Source organism: Folsomia candida, unplaced genomic scaffold (assembly GCF_002217175.1).
Source record: "Folsomia candida strain VU population unplaced genomic scaffold, ASM221717v1 Fcan01_Sc006, whole genome shotgun sequence".
Classification (NCBI taxonomy): Eukaryota; Metazoa; Arthropoda; class Collembola; order Entomobryomorpha; family Isotomidae; genus Folsomia; species Folsomia candida.
The window spans coordinates 10342970-10360707 of record NW_019091198.1 but is presented as its reverse complement, the minus strand read 5'-3'; the positions used below and the strand labels follow the sequence as shown (position 1 = coordinate 10360707).

Below are 17738 nucleotides of genomic sequence, written 5' to 3'. Positions count from 1 at the left end.
TCATAAGGTCCTCAACAAGCTGGTGCATTTCTTCAGTCGCACTCGAGCCAGGGAAGCGATAGGATAGTCGGAGTCACTCTCAGAATCATAACCCAACGCTTGGCTGAGCAAAAGTGGTTGGTTCGTCGGTACTGCAGAAAGTTGAGAATAGGCACGATTTTTGTGCCTGCAGTGAAAGAAAATGGATCTCGGCTAAAAAAAGAGACCAAGCCACACAATATGTACGGTAAGATAAGTCTTTATCTTAATATTTTAAACCCCGCAGTGTCATTTCGTCATATTCATTCTTCTCCTAAAATGTGAAATTTTTATAACTGTATATAAATATTTTTGTCGTAAAAAGTGCACAGCTTTTAACTTACATAATTTAAGATCAAAGAAACTTATTTATTAATGTTCAACTCTTTCTATACATTTCCGTCAATTAAGAATCTAATGAAAATAATAATACCGCATCTAATTTGTATATGTACCTAATTTTAGAGACGCCATTGTTACATATTTACTATTATGTATGTAGCAACCGCTGAAGCAGAAATTTTCGATAATGGCTCACTTTGTTACTGCACTCATACTTGGTCATACTTGCTATTATTACTCACTTTTATGCGTCAATTTAGTTTTAAAATGCACAAAAAAACATGAAAAACTTGCCCCTTATTTAGACCAGTTTTATACATGGAAGACATGATTGATGGCGTCTTATCTCATGTAATAACTTTCCCTTTACTGCAGCAAAAAAAGATTGTCAACGCTGCTGCTGCTACTACTGTCAAAACATCATCGCCCACTTGATGATCACTATTATTATGGAGATTTAAAAGTCTCCTCACGTTTAACATACTCATCTCTGCACACACGCCAATTAATTTTTCTGCATTTTTGACAACCACGAAAAAACGTGGCTTATGGGAGTCTAGTTGGAAAGTCGATCAAACCATGCAATTTCGATGTAGTCTGGTTGTTAGGTATGTAGATAGATGCACATGAAGAAGCATTCACAATTTCTCCATGTCTTTTCTCACAGTTTATTAAAGATGTAATATTGCAAAGAAAAATATGTCTTTAACTTTTGAAACATATGTTCATACGTACTTACTTTTTTGCTAATTTCCTTAATATCAAATGAGTAGGATACAATTATGTGGTATTTATCATGAATAACAGAAGAGTTAAAAAGTTTTAAAATATTTGTCAACAAAATTTAGAATATGTATGTATGCAAAAGTGTTTAAAATATTTGTCATCACAATTTAGAATGCATACGTATGCAAAAGTACTTAAAAACTAGGTGTGCTATTTCCTCATATTGTTTCGGATTGTTACGTAACATATACGGTTTTATAATTTTAAACAAAAGGATTAAAATTACATTTTAATTGTTACGTGGTCCAATTAGCAGCCGTAGTTGGTAGAAAGAGAGGCATTATACGTATTACTATTTTATTACACGCTACTTATTAGCACATGGATCCAAAAACCCAAACCGCATGCACCCCATGCCATCAATGATTATCCAACTGAGAATTTAAACCAATTACGAGATTTGAAAAAGAACTCTTCGAGCTCTCTTTACGCCTCGTGAGAGAATGAACGGCTCAAAAATTTGTCGTTTCTTCACGACTAGAATGAATACGCACGGGACACGTAATTGCATATTTGCAGATACGTACGAACAGAAAAAAAGGACATAAAAATAAACTGCCTACATATAAAAAGAGTCTAAAAGTAATAAATCCCAGAAGCTAATTTGTAGCAATATTTAGAATCTGAATAGAATGTCATCACGATGATTTCAGTAATAATAATGATATTAAAGTTTTGCATCACCTTCACCGTTGGCGTTTGGCTATGATGCAAAAAAGATTTGCGATTTGAATATGTAGTTCAAAAGTTTATCATGTAATATGATCAGTTCTTGAAAAAGGAAGGCACAATACAATTGTAATACTCTAATGGCGATTCTTTTTACAAGAATTCTGCACATTTCTTGTAATGATATAAATACAAGAGATGCGTTTTACGCGTTTTTTTCGTGGAATCACCGACCATAAAATAAAAAGGGTAGAATACTGAAGTCAATTCAAAGTTGTTTTTTTTCGTTATCTTGTACTTTATTAGACTTGCGATGAGTTTATTTGCTATGCCGGATGGATACATTTTGTTCGTTTCTGGTTTGACGATTGTCGAACCTTGATTTGATTATTATGACTGAGTGATTATTGGCAGTCGTTTCGATAAATGGCTGAAAGTATGAATATGTACCTGAAAAGAAACTGAAAATTTTGCATGTTTTAAATTTATTATCAATATTCTGCTTGTTGAAAGTTGGGTCTAGAAAGAAAATTTGGTGAATCAGCCCATGACATGACAATAGAAACTTATTTTTATTTATAAGCAATTGTATTGTTGCGAGTGGTAAATTATTTATAGATAATTAATCCATGCAAATAATTTAATATAATAATAATGCAAAGTCAGCGAGGTACACGAGTGGAAGCAACTTTTGATTTCAACTCGACTTTACTTTGTGTTCATTGCAGTTCACTCGGAATAAATTGGACTTGATGATAAAAGGATCGAAGACCAAAAATGTACCCTAAATGTACCCCTACTCTTACTTTTTGACCAATATTAACTATGCTGGGGCACAGTTGTTATCTTACATCATGACAAGACGAGTACACACTTTGGCATTATTGGAGTGGACAAGGAAGCGGAAACTGTACATCATTTAACTTTGATATGGCTGCCGGTTTTATATGTCGTTAAGATGATGAGGCTGTACTAATTTGAGGGAATTACTAGTTAGTGGTCATCAGTTCACAGCCATCCATCCGCTAAAATTCTGGAAATTGACATGTTCAGAATTAAGAAATCGATGTGAAAAGTGAAAAGTGCGTGACAAGTAGCTACCTAAATATCTGTATATATACGAGTTGGATTTGATAATGACGGTAATATCGATGAGGTGCCTTTGCGTGTTGGTGGTGATCTGCATGAGCGGCAGCATTGTCCTGTCGGTGGAGAGACCAAGCCATGGCGAAAACTTATTGCTCAAGGAGAGCGTGGTGAGGACCAATAATGGCGTAATGGTCATGAGGTTGTCACCAAGACAGACAGTTTTATCTCTGAAAAATGAGAAATTCATCAATAGTAATGGGGTGGTGACAGGTGTTGATCATTATCGTGATGGTGATGATGGCCACGGTTTAAATTATGGCTCAAAAACGAGGCGTCATAATGCCAAGCCAGCCATCATTTTTGCAAGAACACCATCTCGCAAATCCACTAGCACCATCACCTCCTCTTCGGATAGTAAAGATGATGATGACGACGCTCCACTTGAAAATCAGACCGAAACCGAGACGAATCCTACTGACTATTCTTCTGCTGCCTCTTCTGTTCAAAACCATGACGAATCCCAACAACAGTTTGGCTCCTCCGAAGTAAACATCTCTGCTGACTTTGACAATGAAAATGAAAGTCGATTATCCAAATCTGCCTCTTTTTTAAGAAATACAACTGGCAGTGTTGAACGAAGTGGTGGCGTTAATAAGAGGAACAAGAGGCCAGAACTCGGTCAGGTTTGGTCCTCCAAAGAGGATACGAGTAACAAGTCGACAGAAGAGAATGATCTGCAGACGCTGATTGCAGGTTTTCTTAAACGGGAGATTTGGACGATCCCTCTTTTCGTCTTTGCCTCCCTGAACATCGTCCTCATCACGTTTTTCGAAATTTATGTCCTCTGCAGAACGAAGGGCCAGTCCAGGGGACATCTCTTCCTCGGCCAGATGCTCCTCTTTGGGCTCTTCCTTTGCTCCACGTTGGCCCTCTTCTTTGCCATCTATCCCTCCATGGTAAGGACCACCCTTTCAATTAAGGCCTTTATTTTCTGCATCTGTCTGGTAGTCTGGTTTTACGGTTTGGTAATAAATAAATGATGTCTTAACATCATCCCATGGCTACATCATATCATCGCCCATGTGTACACATGTATCTACCGTCTACCTCGCATGCATCGAGTAACAACGGTGTTTTCATCCTGTTGTTGATGTTTGTTTTGATAAAAGTAGAACAATTTGACGGCTTGGATAACCATGTATTATCCGTTCAAATGATACATATGCTGCTACCACTTATTCTTCCGACACGAGTTACATATTTCCATGCACATATTGATAAATTCCCACATGACTCATTACTGTCTACAGATGATATGTTTCGTCTTTCGAATCGGGATCGGACTCTCGTACAGTTTGGTCTTTTCTGTGCTCATGGTCAAGTGTATGTTTCTCCTCTGCCTGGACGTGGGCGTCTATCTGCCCACCATGTACCAAGGCTCCCTCCTCTTCTTCTCCGTGCTCGTCCAAATTGTCCTGGACACGCAGTGGACAATGTTGTTCCCACCTGTGTTCCAGGTAAGGGGAAATTTATGTGCAGAAATTGACTTATCGAAGATAACCAAAATTTTATCCAGTACATAAATTGATTTTTTCAGGAGACGGAGTTGATAAGAGAGGATTCCGTATTCCTCCAGTGTGGGACTTCTTACTCGTTGTTACTCTGCTCAATGTGGTATATCGCATTTCTTGTCGTTTTGGTCGGATTTCTAGCAGCCAAAGCCACTTTTAGAGGCATTGCGGAGAATTATCGGGAATCAATTTACATTTTGATGTCGATCATTGTAACGGTTCCGATTTCTGTAAGTTGGATTCTGGCAGGATGGATTTTGGAGGTAGGAATACAAGTTGTCGACAAATTACAATTTTTAGAAAAATGCTCGATATCTTTACTAATTCAAAATCAGGGTCGGGAACAAGATGCATGTGTAGCATTTGGACTGGTTGCACAAAGTTTGACTATTTTCCTCATCATGTTCATGCCCAAGGTACATTTATACAAGTTGACAATACAACTTTTTTAACCAGCATAATTATACCAAGTTATTATTATTATTTCAGGGTCGTCAATTGGCCGCAATGGGGAAAGATGGTGGATATGAGGAGGAGGACCAATTTTCACGATATTCGCCATCATTTTTCCATTTTAAACCAACCAACAAAAGTTGCAAAACTGCCGTATTCGGGGGTAAATTATTTATTTAAGCAAGCTAAATAAACCTGCATTCACAATTAACATGACCTTGATTGACATAACTTTAACATTTACATGAAAATAATTTAGATGGCAATTTGTACACAACTTTGGAACCTACCTTGTCAACCATTAACCCAAATGTGTTTTTCCATCGAGCAGACTATCATTCAGGGATGATCTATTGAAAATAAGTATGTAGTAAATAGAAGAACGAACTTTAATATAATTAATGATTTTGTAAAACATCATGGTTAAATTTAAACAGCGACTGATACATACTTTTACGTAGTTAGAAACATAATTACAATATGTTAAAAAAAGTTGCGAATATAAAACTCAGGAATAATGAATATATAAATACATTGATAATATTTTGTTTTCCATTTATTTTCATGTCAAGTAAGTACAATGGGCATTTACGTCGGAATTCCCAAAGTTTTGAGACGAAATATTGTTTACACTTTCACTCTTTCGTTAATTTATCGATATTCCAATAATAGCCCAGCCAAATACATGCTTTGCTATTACTATTATACATACAGATTCCTAGGACTTGAAATATTTTGAAAAAAAACTCTTCTTGCACTACATAATCGTGAATGAAAGACCATCCTCTCAATTTGAAGTTTATAGTAAGATCAACCTTATCAAATTTTTGATTACCCAATTATTCGCTTTAACCTTCACGTTGTTACGAATTATTGGGAAAGTTTGTCACTTTTAATTTCTACATTCTTATAATTTACTTTTAATATTACTTTTAATTTCACATTGTGCAAATCACCCTTATGCAAATGATAATACAAACTGGGCCAACGACAACAAAGTAAAGAAACCCCATTTGAAAGATGGCACCCTTGCTCAAAACCGGGTTTCCGCAAAAAAAATCCGCCTGGTAGCATCCACCCACTTTGAGACTCGAATTGATCCCCGCGTTGGCACCAATTAATTCTAATTTTGCCAATTTTCACATCAATTGTTACTCAAATTTCGGTGCAAACTTGCCAAAATTAGTGCACACCCACACATTGTGAGCCAGAGGCCTCAAAGTCAAATCGCCACCACCATCACGTTCTCTTCTGACTCAATCTGACAAGAAGGAGCAGAGCATACGGTGGACTGGCACCAGCAGGAGCACGTGTGTCGGCTTTTTTGGTTCCCATATTTTGCCATATTTCTCCAGAAATACGTCACCACGCCCACTCAATTCTCACCAGAGGGACTCCAGCCAGGTTGGATAGCTCAGGTACGAAATTTGGTAGGATTTGGAGTCTCTGAAGGGGAGAAAACTAGGTCCAGATTGTCCGCTCGTTCATGTACCTAACTAATTAATACTTCGCATTTGTTTGGCAGCAGGATAGAAAACAAACAAGGACAAGGAAGTATGGAGGAGGGTGGTGATCAAGCCGTAAGTGGTTATGGCGTCTTGTTAGTGGATGAGGGAAATAATAGTTGTTTGTGTCCCTGCAGGGTCAAGAGGTCGAGCCTGCGGGGGACGAGGTCGAGGTGGCCAATGGTGGAAATGTGGACGATGCTGCGCAGTCTTCGTCATCGGAAAACAGCTTCAGCGAGCAGGAATATTCTTCGAGCGACAGTGGGAAGGGGGGCTCGTCCAGGTCGGGCGAATCTATCTCGGCGCCAGAGAGCGTGGAGAGCGGAGTGGCCGAGTTTGAGTGCCCCTTTTCGCCCTTCCCGTACGGACCTGCGGTGCCATACACGGCCGAGGTAAGAATTCCATTTTCTATGCTATACATACATATAACTAATAGTAAATTAATACTACGAATATTGCACTTGTTTAAATTTATTAATGAAAAACTCACTTTCATTTTTTGTGTAATCATTTTCAATTTTTCAATTCCATTGAATGTCTGTCTTATGTAGTTGGCCAAGGTGTGCCCCAAGTACCCCATGTTTTACGAATTCGATATCCCCCCTTCTCTGGTGGGCAGGCTGATTGGACGGTATGGCACTTTCGTGAACAAGATTAAAAGCTTGAGTGGGGCCAATGTTCTCGTCAAGCGGCATTCCAAGACCAATTCTCTGAGGACTTGTGCTGTTGAGGGTGAGTGGAAGAGTTGTTTTATTATGACATCCATGGCATATGGTGACCTTTTGTATTAATGGGGCGATGTGATTTGTGAATCACAGGATCGCATGACGAGATTATGCATGGACTTAAAATGATTAGGGAGAGATTCCCATTTAGAAAATTTACAAGCATTACATTGGAACAATCCAATTTTGGTGACCCAGTTGTTCCAGTCTCATTTATTCCGGCACATAATAAGGTGAAGATATTAACAAAATGATAAAATAATGAAGAAAATTGTGTGTGGTGGTTTTAATATTTTTATATATGATTTATCCCTTAATTTTCAGTTGACTTTGATTGAGGGTGTTATCAACGATGTTGCCGTGAGTCATGTTTCTGATTTAAAGCGTATCCCCGTCCAGCATCCGACACACCCTACTTTTTCTGCTCTCCCAAGACTTCAAGAAGCTTTGAACATGTATTCTACCGAGGATTTCGGGGCTCCGAAGCTGTTGCGGCCATTTAAAGGTACGAATATTTTGGTAGAACTATAATGCATGTGAGACAATTCAACAGCAATTGTTGACAATATTTTTGTTGGCATATGATTTCCGGGTAATTCTATTCTATACTCATTCAAATGCGTAGTAGGGCATGATCGGGTGCACATGGCACCATTCTAGTGCCACGCGTGCGATGCACTCTTTCCCGGGTCTCCATCCTCTGAATGTAATACATGTAGACAGTAGCAGTAGTGTGTACTTTTACCCGGTCGTCTCATATCCGGCACATGAGGCAATGTCCTGTCCAAAATACTATATTACAGAGAGTTGTTGACACTTTATGATTATTAGTTGTCTCTGTTCCAACTTTTGTTCCACCACAAATGTTGTTAATCCTAAACGTACTTCTCATAATAATTGTCACCATTCTGTCTTTGTTTCTTTAGCCGGCCTCATATGCGTCGTACCTCTACATGATAATTGGTATCGAGCGGAGGTGCATGCTGTATATGAAGATCAGGATGAAGCTTTGATCCGCCTCGTGGATATCGGAGGGTTTTATAAAGTGGGGATTGACACGCTGCGACAAATCCGCGTAGATTTTGCTACAATCCCTTTTCAGGCAACAGATTGTCGACTCGCTAACGTTATTCCAATCAACGAGGAAGAAGGTTGGAGCGAAGAGGCTGTGACTTTCTTTAGAATCATATCTGAAGGGTCTTCATTGCAATCTACCGTAGTCGGTCATTCACACGTCGATGAAATTTCGCTCGTTCATCTGTACAAATTTGCTAAAGATCATGTTAGTCTTTATAACTTAATTATACTGTTAATATATAATGAGTGTGTTAAAATATTACTTTCTTTTTTTAGACGCGCATTTTCATCAATAAAGAGCTAGTTAATCACAGATATGCTAAATGGATCGAAGATGCTGAAATCAAACCTCCACCAGTTAAAGAATTGGAGGAGATAAATCCTTCAAAAGAAACTGACGACTCCGCAGCTATGCCTCCATCTGCTCTCCAAGAATCAGAACATAATCTTGCAACAGTTATCTTGGTTTAGGTGAAGTTGTTCATTTAACAATTTCAAATTAGCAATTTGACTCGCATTAATTGATCGTATCCAAACAAATCAGGCTCCATTTCAAGTGAAAAAAATTATTAGTACTCATATGTTATTCGCAGATTAGTATTCAACAACAAATCAGTCAATAATATGTTTTTTAATTTATGTGGGATAACGGATATCCCACTCGTCTCGTACGTAATAATTTTACAAAATACAATATGCCATTGTTCACTTTTACGTTTTCGCAAATCTAATTTTGATATTACAAATTAAACGTTTTAATCAATCATATGAGATTGAAATTTTTAACTGATATCAACTCACTTGCAAGATTAACTGAGAGACTGAAAGTTGCCTCTGCAAATGATATATTCTCCTCCACTGAAATTGTGTAGTCGGGAAGTTTCCTAAACTTTTAAAATTAAGTAATAGCTATAGTGTATTTTTAAAAAATGTCTGAATGCCATACTATATTATAGACACTAAATGCCTTCGTCTTTACGAATCAAATTCTTCCAACAATGTGTCCAGAGTGAAACTTCTTCTATGCAACAGAATTATTATTATTAGTAGTAGTAGTACTTACAATTAGTTGTAAAAATATTTTTCATGTGGAGATACCCTTATTATCCCAACTGGTGATTTAAGCGTGCTTTATTTATGACTTAATGTACATAGAGAAACGAGTAGTTTGTAAAATTCTTTATCAAAAACTTTAAAAAAATTGTTACTGTAGATTTTAGACTGGTAAATTTTAGCAGTCGTATAGAATTATTGAAACAGTTAACACTATTTAGTAGTCGTAGTTAATTAATTATTGTACGGATGATTCAAATTTGTTAATTTTTCTCATATTTTGTTATTTGTTATTTTATATCTCTAAAGTTTCTCAAATTATTCAAGTATTTTTTTCAATTTCAATCAATTAAGTTACGTCATAGAATCAAGTGGTATTCTTCAAAAAGATTCCGCTGGATTCTATTAGGTTATTGATGGCAGCTTATTTCGGACTTCGGGGGTGGTGTGGACGAGGGGAAAATGGCTGTCATCAGAGGAATCTGTCTTGTGATTTAAACGCCGGAAACTTAACAAGCAACGTCTAGTTTTGTTGAAGGCTTATACTGTTATTCATTTGTTATTATTAATTATTACTATTATTAGTTATTTAATATGTTCGGTACTTGACGTTAAATAATAAAACTTATGAAAATTACAACCATGTATTTGTGACGTTTTTTATTGAGTTGTTTGGAAATATTACAAGTTCATCTGAAACATTTATGGCAAATAATTTTCATTCAATATCTACATTCAATATCCAATTTCCTTACACTTAACATTCATCAGTTATTCTTGGTTCTCTAAAAATTATACATGTTCCTGGTCCATTGGTTTATAGCACACACAAGAAACTTGATTGTCTACGTAACCCTTGCATATTTATCGATCTATTACATAAAACTAATTATTTAATAAGACTTGTCCCATTTAATGAATCATCACGTTAGTACATGGTAAAATTGTTGATCAATTGGAAGTAGTGTGTTATTTTTGGTCAAGTTTTTGTTCGTTCAAGATTAACTTTATTAATAATTATGATTGCAGATTGTAGACATCCTCCGATAAAAATTATGACTCTGTGCTAGTATATATTTTGTAATTGCGTGTAGTTGAAAGTAGAAAGGTTGACACACTTAAAAGGCCACTAAGAAATGGTTTCTTTGAGCTTGTAAAAAATTAAAATAGGTGATGGATTCATGATTGATACAATATCACTAATTCCAAAAAAAATATTGATTAAAACAACCATCTCCCAAATATCGTCAAGAATTACCAAGTAATAATTTTTTTGTCATCAGACGGTGAAAGAGCAACAGCAACACAATAGTAAGACTTTAATCAATCTTTGAGAACACTTAGCTCCAAACGTCGGCTGAGTAACGCTTTTGTGCTTCCATCCGCTTAACATAGGCCGATGCTTCCGACTCGGCGATCCCACCAGTTTCCCGGACAATCTTCTCAATCGCGTCATGTACATCGCGAGCCATAGCTTTAGCATCACTGAAAATATGGCAAAATGTGAGTTATTTGTTGTTCCAACGTAACGTTCTACTCAAAATGTCATGTTGACTTACCCACAAACGTAGAGATGAGCATTTTCTGGAAATAAAATAAATAAAATAATGTAACACATACAACATATGCAAAAGTTAACGAATGATTAGGTTTATTATTAATAATTTTAGTCAACTTGACTGACCTGGACCAATAAGCCTCCAAACGTCCGTTGCATTTTCCAGGAGCATATGCTGCACGTACACCTTCTTACCAGTGTCACGGGAGAATGCTACGTGGATCTAATTATGCGAAAATTGGAGAAAGTTATTAGATGATCCCGTCATCACTGGAAGAACTAATCGTAAGTTGTTAATATGAATCATACTTTGAGGACATCTTGATTTACAAAATCCTCCAGTTCATTCTGGTAGATAAAATCTACAGCCTTCTGACGGCAACCGAAATACAGGACGGTTTCTCCTACAATTTTCCCTTCATCTTTCAAATATTTTCGCTCTTGTATAAATCCACGGAAAGGAGCTAAACCAGTTCCAGGTCCAATCATGAGAATTGGAGTTTGAGGACGAGTTGGCAACCTGGACATGAATTATTTGTCATGATTAATTCATATCTTGTAAGATATCAAACATTGTTGTTATTTGGTGCAATGTAGTAAATAAGTTGAGTTATCAAATTACCTAAATTGTGACTTTCGTACAAAAATTGGCAACATTGGGAATTGGGGTTCTTCCCCGTTAACGATTTTGGTAGCAAGATCCGTCAACCAGTTTGTTGCTACACCTTTGTTAACTCTTCCTGTGGGTGTGTCATACTTGACGAGGGCAGCAGTTATGTGAATGGATGTTGGATGAACCTTTGATACATAGAAATAAATTACTAATACTCATTTGCTAAAAATAATTTGCACTCAAGTACTTACTTTCGGAGAAGAAGAAATGGAATAGTATCGTGCTTGAAGCCGAGGCAACAATTCGCAAAGATGGTCCAAATTTGGCTTACACGTCGGCAAGTCTTCCAAAATGTGAACAATGTTTCGATTGTCGTACACAACCCACGAGTTATACTTTTCCTTCCCTTCTGGGGTACTTCCACCAATCAATTTCAAAATCTCCTTATCCGCCTCACCCGTAGCATACTCTGCGAGTTCCTTAAAAATGTGAGTCCTTGGATTTGATGTAATATCAATGTAATAAGAGAGTGCAGTTCTGTATGAACAGGGACATGGGAACGGGTGCTTCTTGCTAGAGTCCTCTGTACATAACGCAAAAGAAACCAAATCCGTTAGCCTCACATATATACGAACATTAATCCTTATAGATTAATACTTGCAGCCAGCCAGAGGGTGCATTTCTGCATAGCAATTAGCTAACTAACTAACCATCAATGTTGACCAGTGAGAAAATTGCATCAAGATCCACTCCAAGCAGTTGTCCAATCTTGTCGACCAACGTGCTGTCATTAACGGGATAGACGGCCACGTGATCCCCGGCGTCATACCGCATTTTGGAATTGCTAATATCCAGCTCGACATGCATGCAGGACCTGTCCCCGCCATTGTGTAGTTCTTTGTACACGGTCATCTTGCTCATGAAAGGATTCTTGGCGTCGAATGGAGGACGCTGATTCTTGTATGAGTGGAGGCGAGCGAATTCTCCAGTGTACACCTTCTCAGGTGCGAGACCCTCATCGTGTGTGACGAGTCGGTACTGACGAAGTAATACGTCCTCACCGGAAGCTTCTACGCCAAACTTTTCACAAACGGTGGGCCAGAATCGGTCCTTCCAAGTGATAAAGTCCTCCTCAATGTTAGCATCGTCGTCTCCCATTCCACACTCGAAGACGCGTTCTCCACCCAATTCCTCCAGCCGCTTATCCACATATTTACCCATGGCGTTGAAATGTTCGTACGTTTTGTTCCCGAGAGAGAAAACCTGTGGGAAAACAATTCAGAAATCAGGTTCACATTGCATACATGCATACTTCCGGTGCAAACCATGTTAAATGCAAATCGAACAGGTCGTAAAACATTATGTCATAAAATAGAAATACTGTTTATCATTCGTCATTCATAATAAATCATTGAAATTGAGTCCTAAATAATTGACGATTCATTATTGTAACCACGTCCTCCGATAAATTGTGAATAAATACTATGAATCATGCCTGTGCAAACTAGAACTGTAAACTGTACCCGCCGAGTGTATTATATTGCATGTCATTTCTTGTAAATCAAACAATGGGTTATTATTTAGTCATTTGGTTGGTCTTTATCAGTCGACCGAGTACAGGAGATGAGATTATTATGTATTATTGAGTATTAGTACGAGTACTGACTGGAAAAGTCACGAGAGTACTGGTCACGTAATAAGAGTTCATTTACTTTTGTTATTCAAACTTAAAGCCCAGCTCACATGATGATTAATCAAGCAAACCCTTTAACGTCCACACTAATTATACGTACAAAGTACACGTATGTATATTTATCTAATAAATATGCATCATGTTTTCTGCCGTCTGGAAAAATTCTCAGAGAAGAAAAAAGAAAAGAATGCATACCATTTAGCTTCAGATAGCTATCGATTGATTTTATATAAAAAAATCCACGTATATGATTTCAACTCGAGAAATTTAAGATAAAAAAACTCATCCAAATAAAATTTTATGTCCGATTTCTTAAAACCTTAAATATTTACTACTTAGTCTAGACTGGATTTAACAAAACTTACCGCAAACTTGAGACCGTTGAGGTCACAGTCTCCAGTTTGTAGCCAGTCATAAAATTCTTGACAATTATCCGTTGGGTCTCCCTCCCCGTAGGTGGCCATGCAAAATATCGCGAGCGAGTTATCAATGTCCTTAAGCTGGGTGAGCTCTTCCATAGAACATTCTTCAGGGTCGGCAACCATACCCTTCATTCCGTAACGTTGAGCCTCCTTGGCCAAACGACCCGCAAACTCCTCCCCCGTCCCCGTCTGACTCCCGTAAAAGACGACAATGTTCCTTCCGGAGGCCTTCATCTTGGAAATGAAACTATTGTCCGAGGGACGTGACTGGAATGTGGTTGGTCTGCGGAGATCAAACATTGTTGTATTACTATAATCATCTCGGGGTTGGGGTTGTCTCCCAGATTTAAAAATAGAAGGAACAATTGATTTCCAAAATGCAGACAACATTGTGAAGTAGTAATTCGATTAAAACGACTGGACACCTGTGAGGTACAAGGCTAGACTAATCTTTGTACGGCAAAAATTAAGCTATTTTTTTCCCTTTCCGACAGGAAGTAGATTAGATTAGCTTAGATTACTCAATTAAGTAATACCTACAACTACTATTAACGACTCCTCAATATGAGGTGTACACATGCAATCGAGAGAGACGAAAAGTCATCTTAACTGAATTTGACACGATGTCATAAAAAAACGAATTCATTATCTCCGACAACTGACTGACTTACTGGATGGAATACTGTTTGAATTTGTCGGCTGCATCCGTCGTGCTGGCCTGTTTTCGCCCAAAGAGGTAGTAGAGGCCCCCCGCGATGAGGAGGGCGAGGATGACGAGGTCCACGAAGCCAAAGGAAATTCCGAGAAAGACGAAGAACGCCTCGGTCCCCTCCTCCGAGGTCGACGTCGACGCCATCTCTTCCGCAGAACTCATCTTTTATTCTCTCAATTAAATTTAATATTTAAAACAGAGTGATGATGATGATGACGATGATGATGACGACGAAGGAATGGAAAAGTACACCAGAATATCAAGTTCAGATCACGTTTTTATGGATTGGTTTGATAGTCGAATTGAACAATTTAGCAGGTTATTTAATTGTCTTTCCGTTATTGGTCTACGACTAAGTTTATTATCTCTTCACATTCATATAATTTGATAAAGTTACGTTTGAAAGTATTACTTAGGTTAGTTCTTGGCTGGCTTCACAAATCACAATATTGCTTCACTTTATCTCAGGTCTCCACGTATCGGAATATAGATTTCCACTAATTAAATTATTGTAAAAGTTCAATCCGAACAACTTTAACTCGTCGTTTCCGAACGTTACACACGAAAAGTTGCGAAAAATGACACAAACTCACCCAATAATATTACAGTAAGGTATCTCCGTAAATAAAAGCTCGCTAAAATGTTTATTAAGAAATCCTCTCCTTTCGCACCTATGAAAAATGCATGAGCTCTTACTCTTTCGAAATCAAGATCAGATTTTTCTCTATAACTGATACTGTTCTCGTACTTATAACAATATTAATAGGTCTTTAGGTGTTTAATTTTAGTAGTTTTTTTCTCCAGCTCTCCAGGTATATGATGTATTTTTATGGGGCCCAACAGTTACCAGACCACCCGTAGAATACGTATATACACTAAAACTAATATTACAATACAGCAAGGCTACTACTTTTAAACTAAAAATATTGTAATTTTAATACACTCTTCTGTGCCAGCCGTGTAGTTGATCTGATCTGAATCTGATCCTCTCCAGCAGCGAACCTTTTTCTCTCTTTCTTTACACCGAGAATGTCAAAAGAAGTCAGTCTCACTCACTAAATGGGAATATTAAGAGTCGTCGTTACAATAAAATAAAATATAAATGCACTTGTTTTCCTACTACTGGGATAAATTGGCAGTGGAAATTTTAGTGGGATGATGATGGGGAGGAAAAGGATTGGTTGGTTGATGGCTGGATGGGAATTCAACCTTCGTTAAATAAGTAAGAAGAAAGAAGAACTTTAGCCTGTGTGTGTTATTAAATGGTTTGTGTGGTTATTTTGTAGTTAGGCTTTTCTTATACGAGAGATACAATAATGCTGCTGCTATTTAATAATCAATCCTTCCACGGCCAAAGCCAACTGCAAACTACGTGGAACAAAGTATGACGAAACGCTATGGACTTGTGGACTTGAAATTATTCTCGCAGTGTTGGTTAATAAACGTGCAAAAAAGATATCCATCCACTGAGCAGAATATAGTTTAGTTTGATATCCAGCTCTCCAGAGTATTGCTAAAACCTATCCACACCACGTAACCCGTTCGTCCAGCATTTAAAAGCAATTCAGTCAGTTATAGGAGTTTGCTATGCAATTATTATTATTCTTCTTATGTGAAGGCGAACCTGTCCGAATGGTTGGACACACATTATATTTAGTTGCCGGTCATGGGATTGTGTTTTTTACTCGTTTACTTATTAAATAAAGTAACTATACCAGTTATTCCACGTAGAGATAGGCAGTGTCAAAGAGAGCTAGTTTACATATATGACTGACTGCTTTTCAGTAATTGGCGAGAAAAAAGTGTACAGAGTAAAAAGTCGGTCCCTTACTTTGCTACAGTGCAATTTGTATATTCACATTTAATGCTGAATGAATGACTGGAAAATCCATGTGCAGTTTTCATTAGCGAATTCACCATGTAGCGTGATGAATGTTACGTTATCTTTGACCGAATAAGTTCACTTCATGCGGATTTTTCCCATAGACCACTCCAACGTGGTGTATGTAATGCATATCTTTTAATAAGTTGATGATGATGAGCAAGTCCAGGTTAACGAGACTGGCGAAAAGAGTACGTATTCATAAGTTGGCAAACCCTAAACCATTGACTAACAATTGTGCCATGGTGTGGAGACCAAATATTTATTAAGTTGCATAATATTAAATGTCGTCAATATATATGTGGCATTTTAATTCATTGAATGGATAAGTAAGATATGCGTGCACAGTGAAATATTAACAGCAGACCAGACTCGTCCATGATTTCTTATGTTGTAAATAGGTTTATGAGGAAAACTTTGCCTCAAGTTTTTCGGAAGCTTCGTTCGAGGTCGATTTCTAGAATGAGAAAGTGCAACCAAGAATAACTTTTGTATGTACTTCAACTTGCCCATTGTTCAGGAAGGATGGCCCCGAAATTTTTAATATGCAATCAATTTTTATCACCCCCTTTGAACGAGTAGGGTTTCCCAATATCGGGAAGGCAATAATTTCGCGATAAATTATGCATTAACCGGTTGCCTACTTTTTCTGGGATTAAATGCACAATTGATCAATATGAAAATTTTTCCTACAAGAATATGTCCTTCCATATTATCGACAATACGAGCACAATTTCTTTTATTTCTTCCGAGTTGTAGAAGAAAGGAGTTTGGCGTGAGAAAATCTGGGGTATATGGGTAGAAATATCTAGTAAAGGTTAGATGTTAGGTCTGGACTGCAAAACTGGAGTAGAAATCTATAGTTATCTCTAATGACGATGTGCAAGCTCCTTTATTTTTATCGTGAGTACTCAATTTGGAGATAAAAAACACCAATTATTAAAAATCTCCCTGTTAGGTACGTATGCATTGTATGTCTTTGATAAAAGTAATGCAGTCAATTCGGGAAGTTCCAGCCTCAAATTTCGTTCTTTCCTGGTTTTCATTCATGAAAGTGGAGTACCAGTTTTTAAGGAAATCCTACTTTTTCTATCCTGAATTGCCTAAATAAATGAAGTTAATTAAGGGTATTTGCTTATCAGATAAGATTTGAAGTAAATTTTATCTGCATTGCTTAACACTGATACATATTTCCAGCTTCACGTTTCCACTTGAGCGCGACTACGTTACATCAACTATGTATGTCTTGCTGCTGGATGTCCAAAATGTATAGGAGTTGGTATCGTATGCATACAATATATACGTACATATTTTGTATGTACAAAAACCAGTTTATACAATAAAAATGCGTTAATAACTTGAATAACAAAACTCTTTGTTTGCGGTGGATTTGTAGATGATGTTTATTTATCCTGCACGAGGGCAGATAGTTCCAATCCCCTGAATCCTTTGCGTCAAAACAGTTAAGAACATACAGGAAATCATTTTGTGTACGATGATTTCCACACAAACATATTTTAATTAGAACAAATCCGCTTCAGACAACTGGCACAAGACAAGAATGATGCAT

The 17738-nt window shown here is 37.3% G+C and overlaps 3 protein-coding genes across 4 annotated transcripts; 2 read left to right on the top strand and 1 right to left on the bottom strand.

The window, feature by feature from the left end:
• Window positions 1–26: 26 nt before the first annotated feature.
• Window positions 27–5471, top strand: LOC110851444. Its single transcript, XM_022099219.2, has 7 exons — window positions 27–226; window positions 2544–3860; window positions 4215–4421; window positions 4502–4738; window positions 4811–4891; window positions 4965–5091; window positions 5188–5471. Exons 2-7 carry the CDS (start codon window positions 2952–2954, stop codon window positions 5283–5285), a joined length of 1659 nt encoding a protein of 552 aa, XP_021954911.2. The 5' UTR covers window positions 27–226; window positions 2544–2951; the 3' UTR covers window positions 5286–5471.
• Window positions 5472–5956: 485 nt separating this feature from the next.
• Window positions 5957–9925, top strand: LOC110851146 (KH domain-containing protein akap-1). Of its 2 annotated transcripts, none has more exons than XM_022098800.2 (8): window positions 5957–6346; window positions 6454–6508; window positions 6571–6825; window positions 6985–7165; window positions 7252–7391; window positions 7483–7663; window positions 8085–8440; window positions 8512–9925. In XM_022098800.2, exons 2-8 carry the CDS (start codon window positions 6485–6487, stop codon window positions 8704–8706), a joined length of 1332 nt encoding a protein of 443 aa, XP_021954492.1. In that variant the 5' UTR covers window positions 5957–6346; window positions 6454–6484; the 3' UTR covers window positions 8707–9925. The 2 variants fall into 2 exon arrangements, with proteins under 2 accessions (XP_021954492.1, XP_021954491.1); XM_022098799.2 differs by having other exon boundaries at window positions 5959–6346; window positions 6457–6508.
• Window positions 9926–9933: 8 nt separating this feature from the next.
• Window positions 9934–15741, bottom strand: LOC110851145 (NADPH--cytochrome P450 reductase). The gene is made up of 9 exons (XM_035853371.1): window positions 14246–15741; window positions 13518–13857; window positions 12170–12722; window positions 11711–12042; window positions 11469–11644; window positions 11156–11366; window positions 10973–11069; window positions 10848–10872; window positions 9934–10773 (listed from the first exon to the last, which is right to left on the bottom strand). Exons 1-9 carry the CDS (start codon window positions 14446–14448, stop codon window positions 10629–10631), a joined length of 2082 nt encoding a protein of 693 aa, XP_035709264.1. The 5' UTR covers window positions 14449–15741; the 3' UTR covers window positions 9934–10628.
• Window positions 15742–17738: the final 1997 nt, after the last annotated feature.

What these genes read in the sequence shown, in the direction of transcription:
- LOC110851444 (XM_022099219.2), top strand. Translation starts at nt 2,952, where the DNA reads ATGACGGTAATATCGATGAGGTGCCTTTGCGTGTTGGTGGTGATCTGC. An exon ending in TTGCCATCTATCCCTCCATG is followed by an intron (nt 3,861 to 4,214) that starts GTAAGGACCACC and finishes TACTGTCTACAG; the next exon opens with ATGATATGTTTCGTCTTTCG. An exon ending in TCATCATGTTCATGCCCAAG is followed by an intron (nt 4,892 to 4,964) that starts GTACATTTATAC and finishes TTATTATTTCAG; the next exon opens with GGTCGTCAATTGGCCGCAAT.
- LOC110851146 (XM_022098800.2), top strand. Translation starts at nt 6,485, where the DNA reads ATGGAGGAGGGTGGTGATCAAGCC. An exon ending in GAGGACTTGTGCTGTTGAGG is followed by an intron (nt 7,166 to 7,251) that starts GTGAGTGGAAGA and finishes TGTGAATCACAG; the next exon opens with GATCGCATGACGAGATTATG. An exon ending in TTATTCCGGCACATAATAAG is followed by an intron (nt 7,392 to 7,482) that starts GTGAAGATATTA and finishes CTTAATTTTCAG; the next exon opens with TTGACTTTGATTGAGGGTGT.
- LOC110851145 (XM_035853371.1), bottom strand. Translation starts at nt 14,448, where the DNA reads ATGAGTTCTGCGGAAGAGATGGCGTCGACGTCGACCTCGGAGGAGGGG. An exon ending in TCAACGGTCTCAAGTTTGCG is followed by an intron (nt 12,723 to 13,517) that starts GTAAGTTTTGTT and finishes GTTTTCCCACAG; the next exon opens with GTTTTCTCTCTCGGGAACAA. An exon ending in GTACGAAAGTCACAATTTAG is followed by an intron (nt 11,367 to 11,468) that starts GTAATTTGATAA and finishes ATTCATGTCCAG; the next exon opens with GTTGCCAACTCGTCCTCAAA.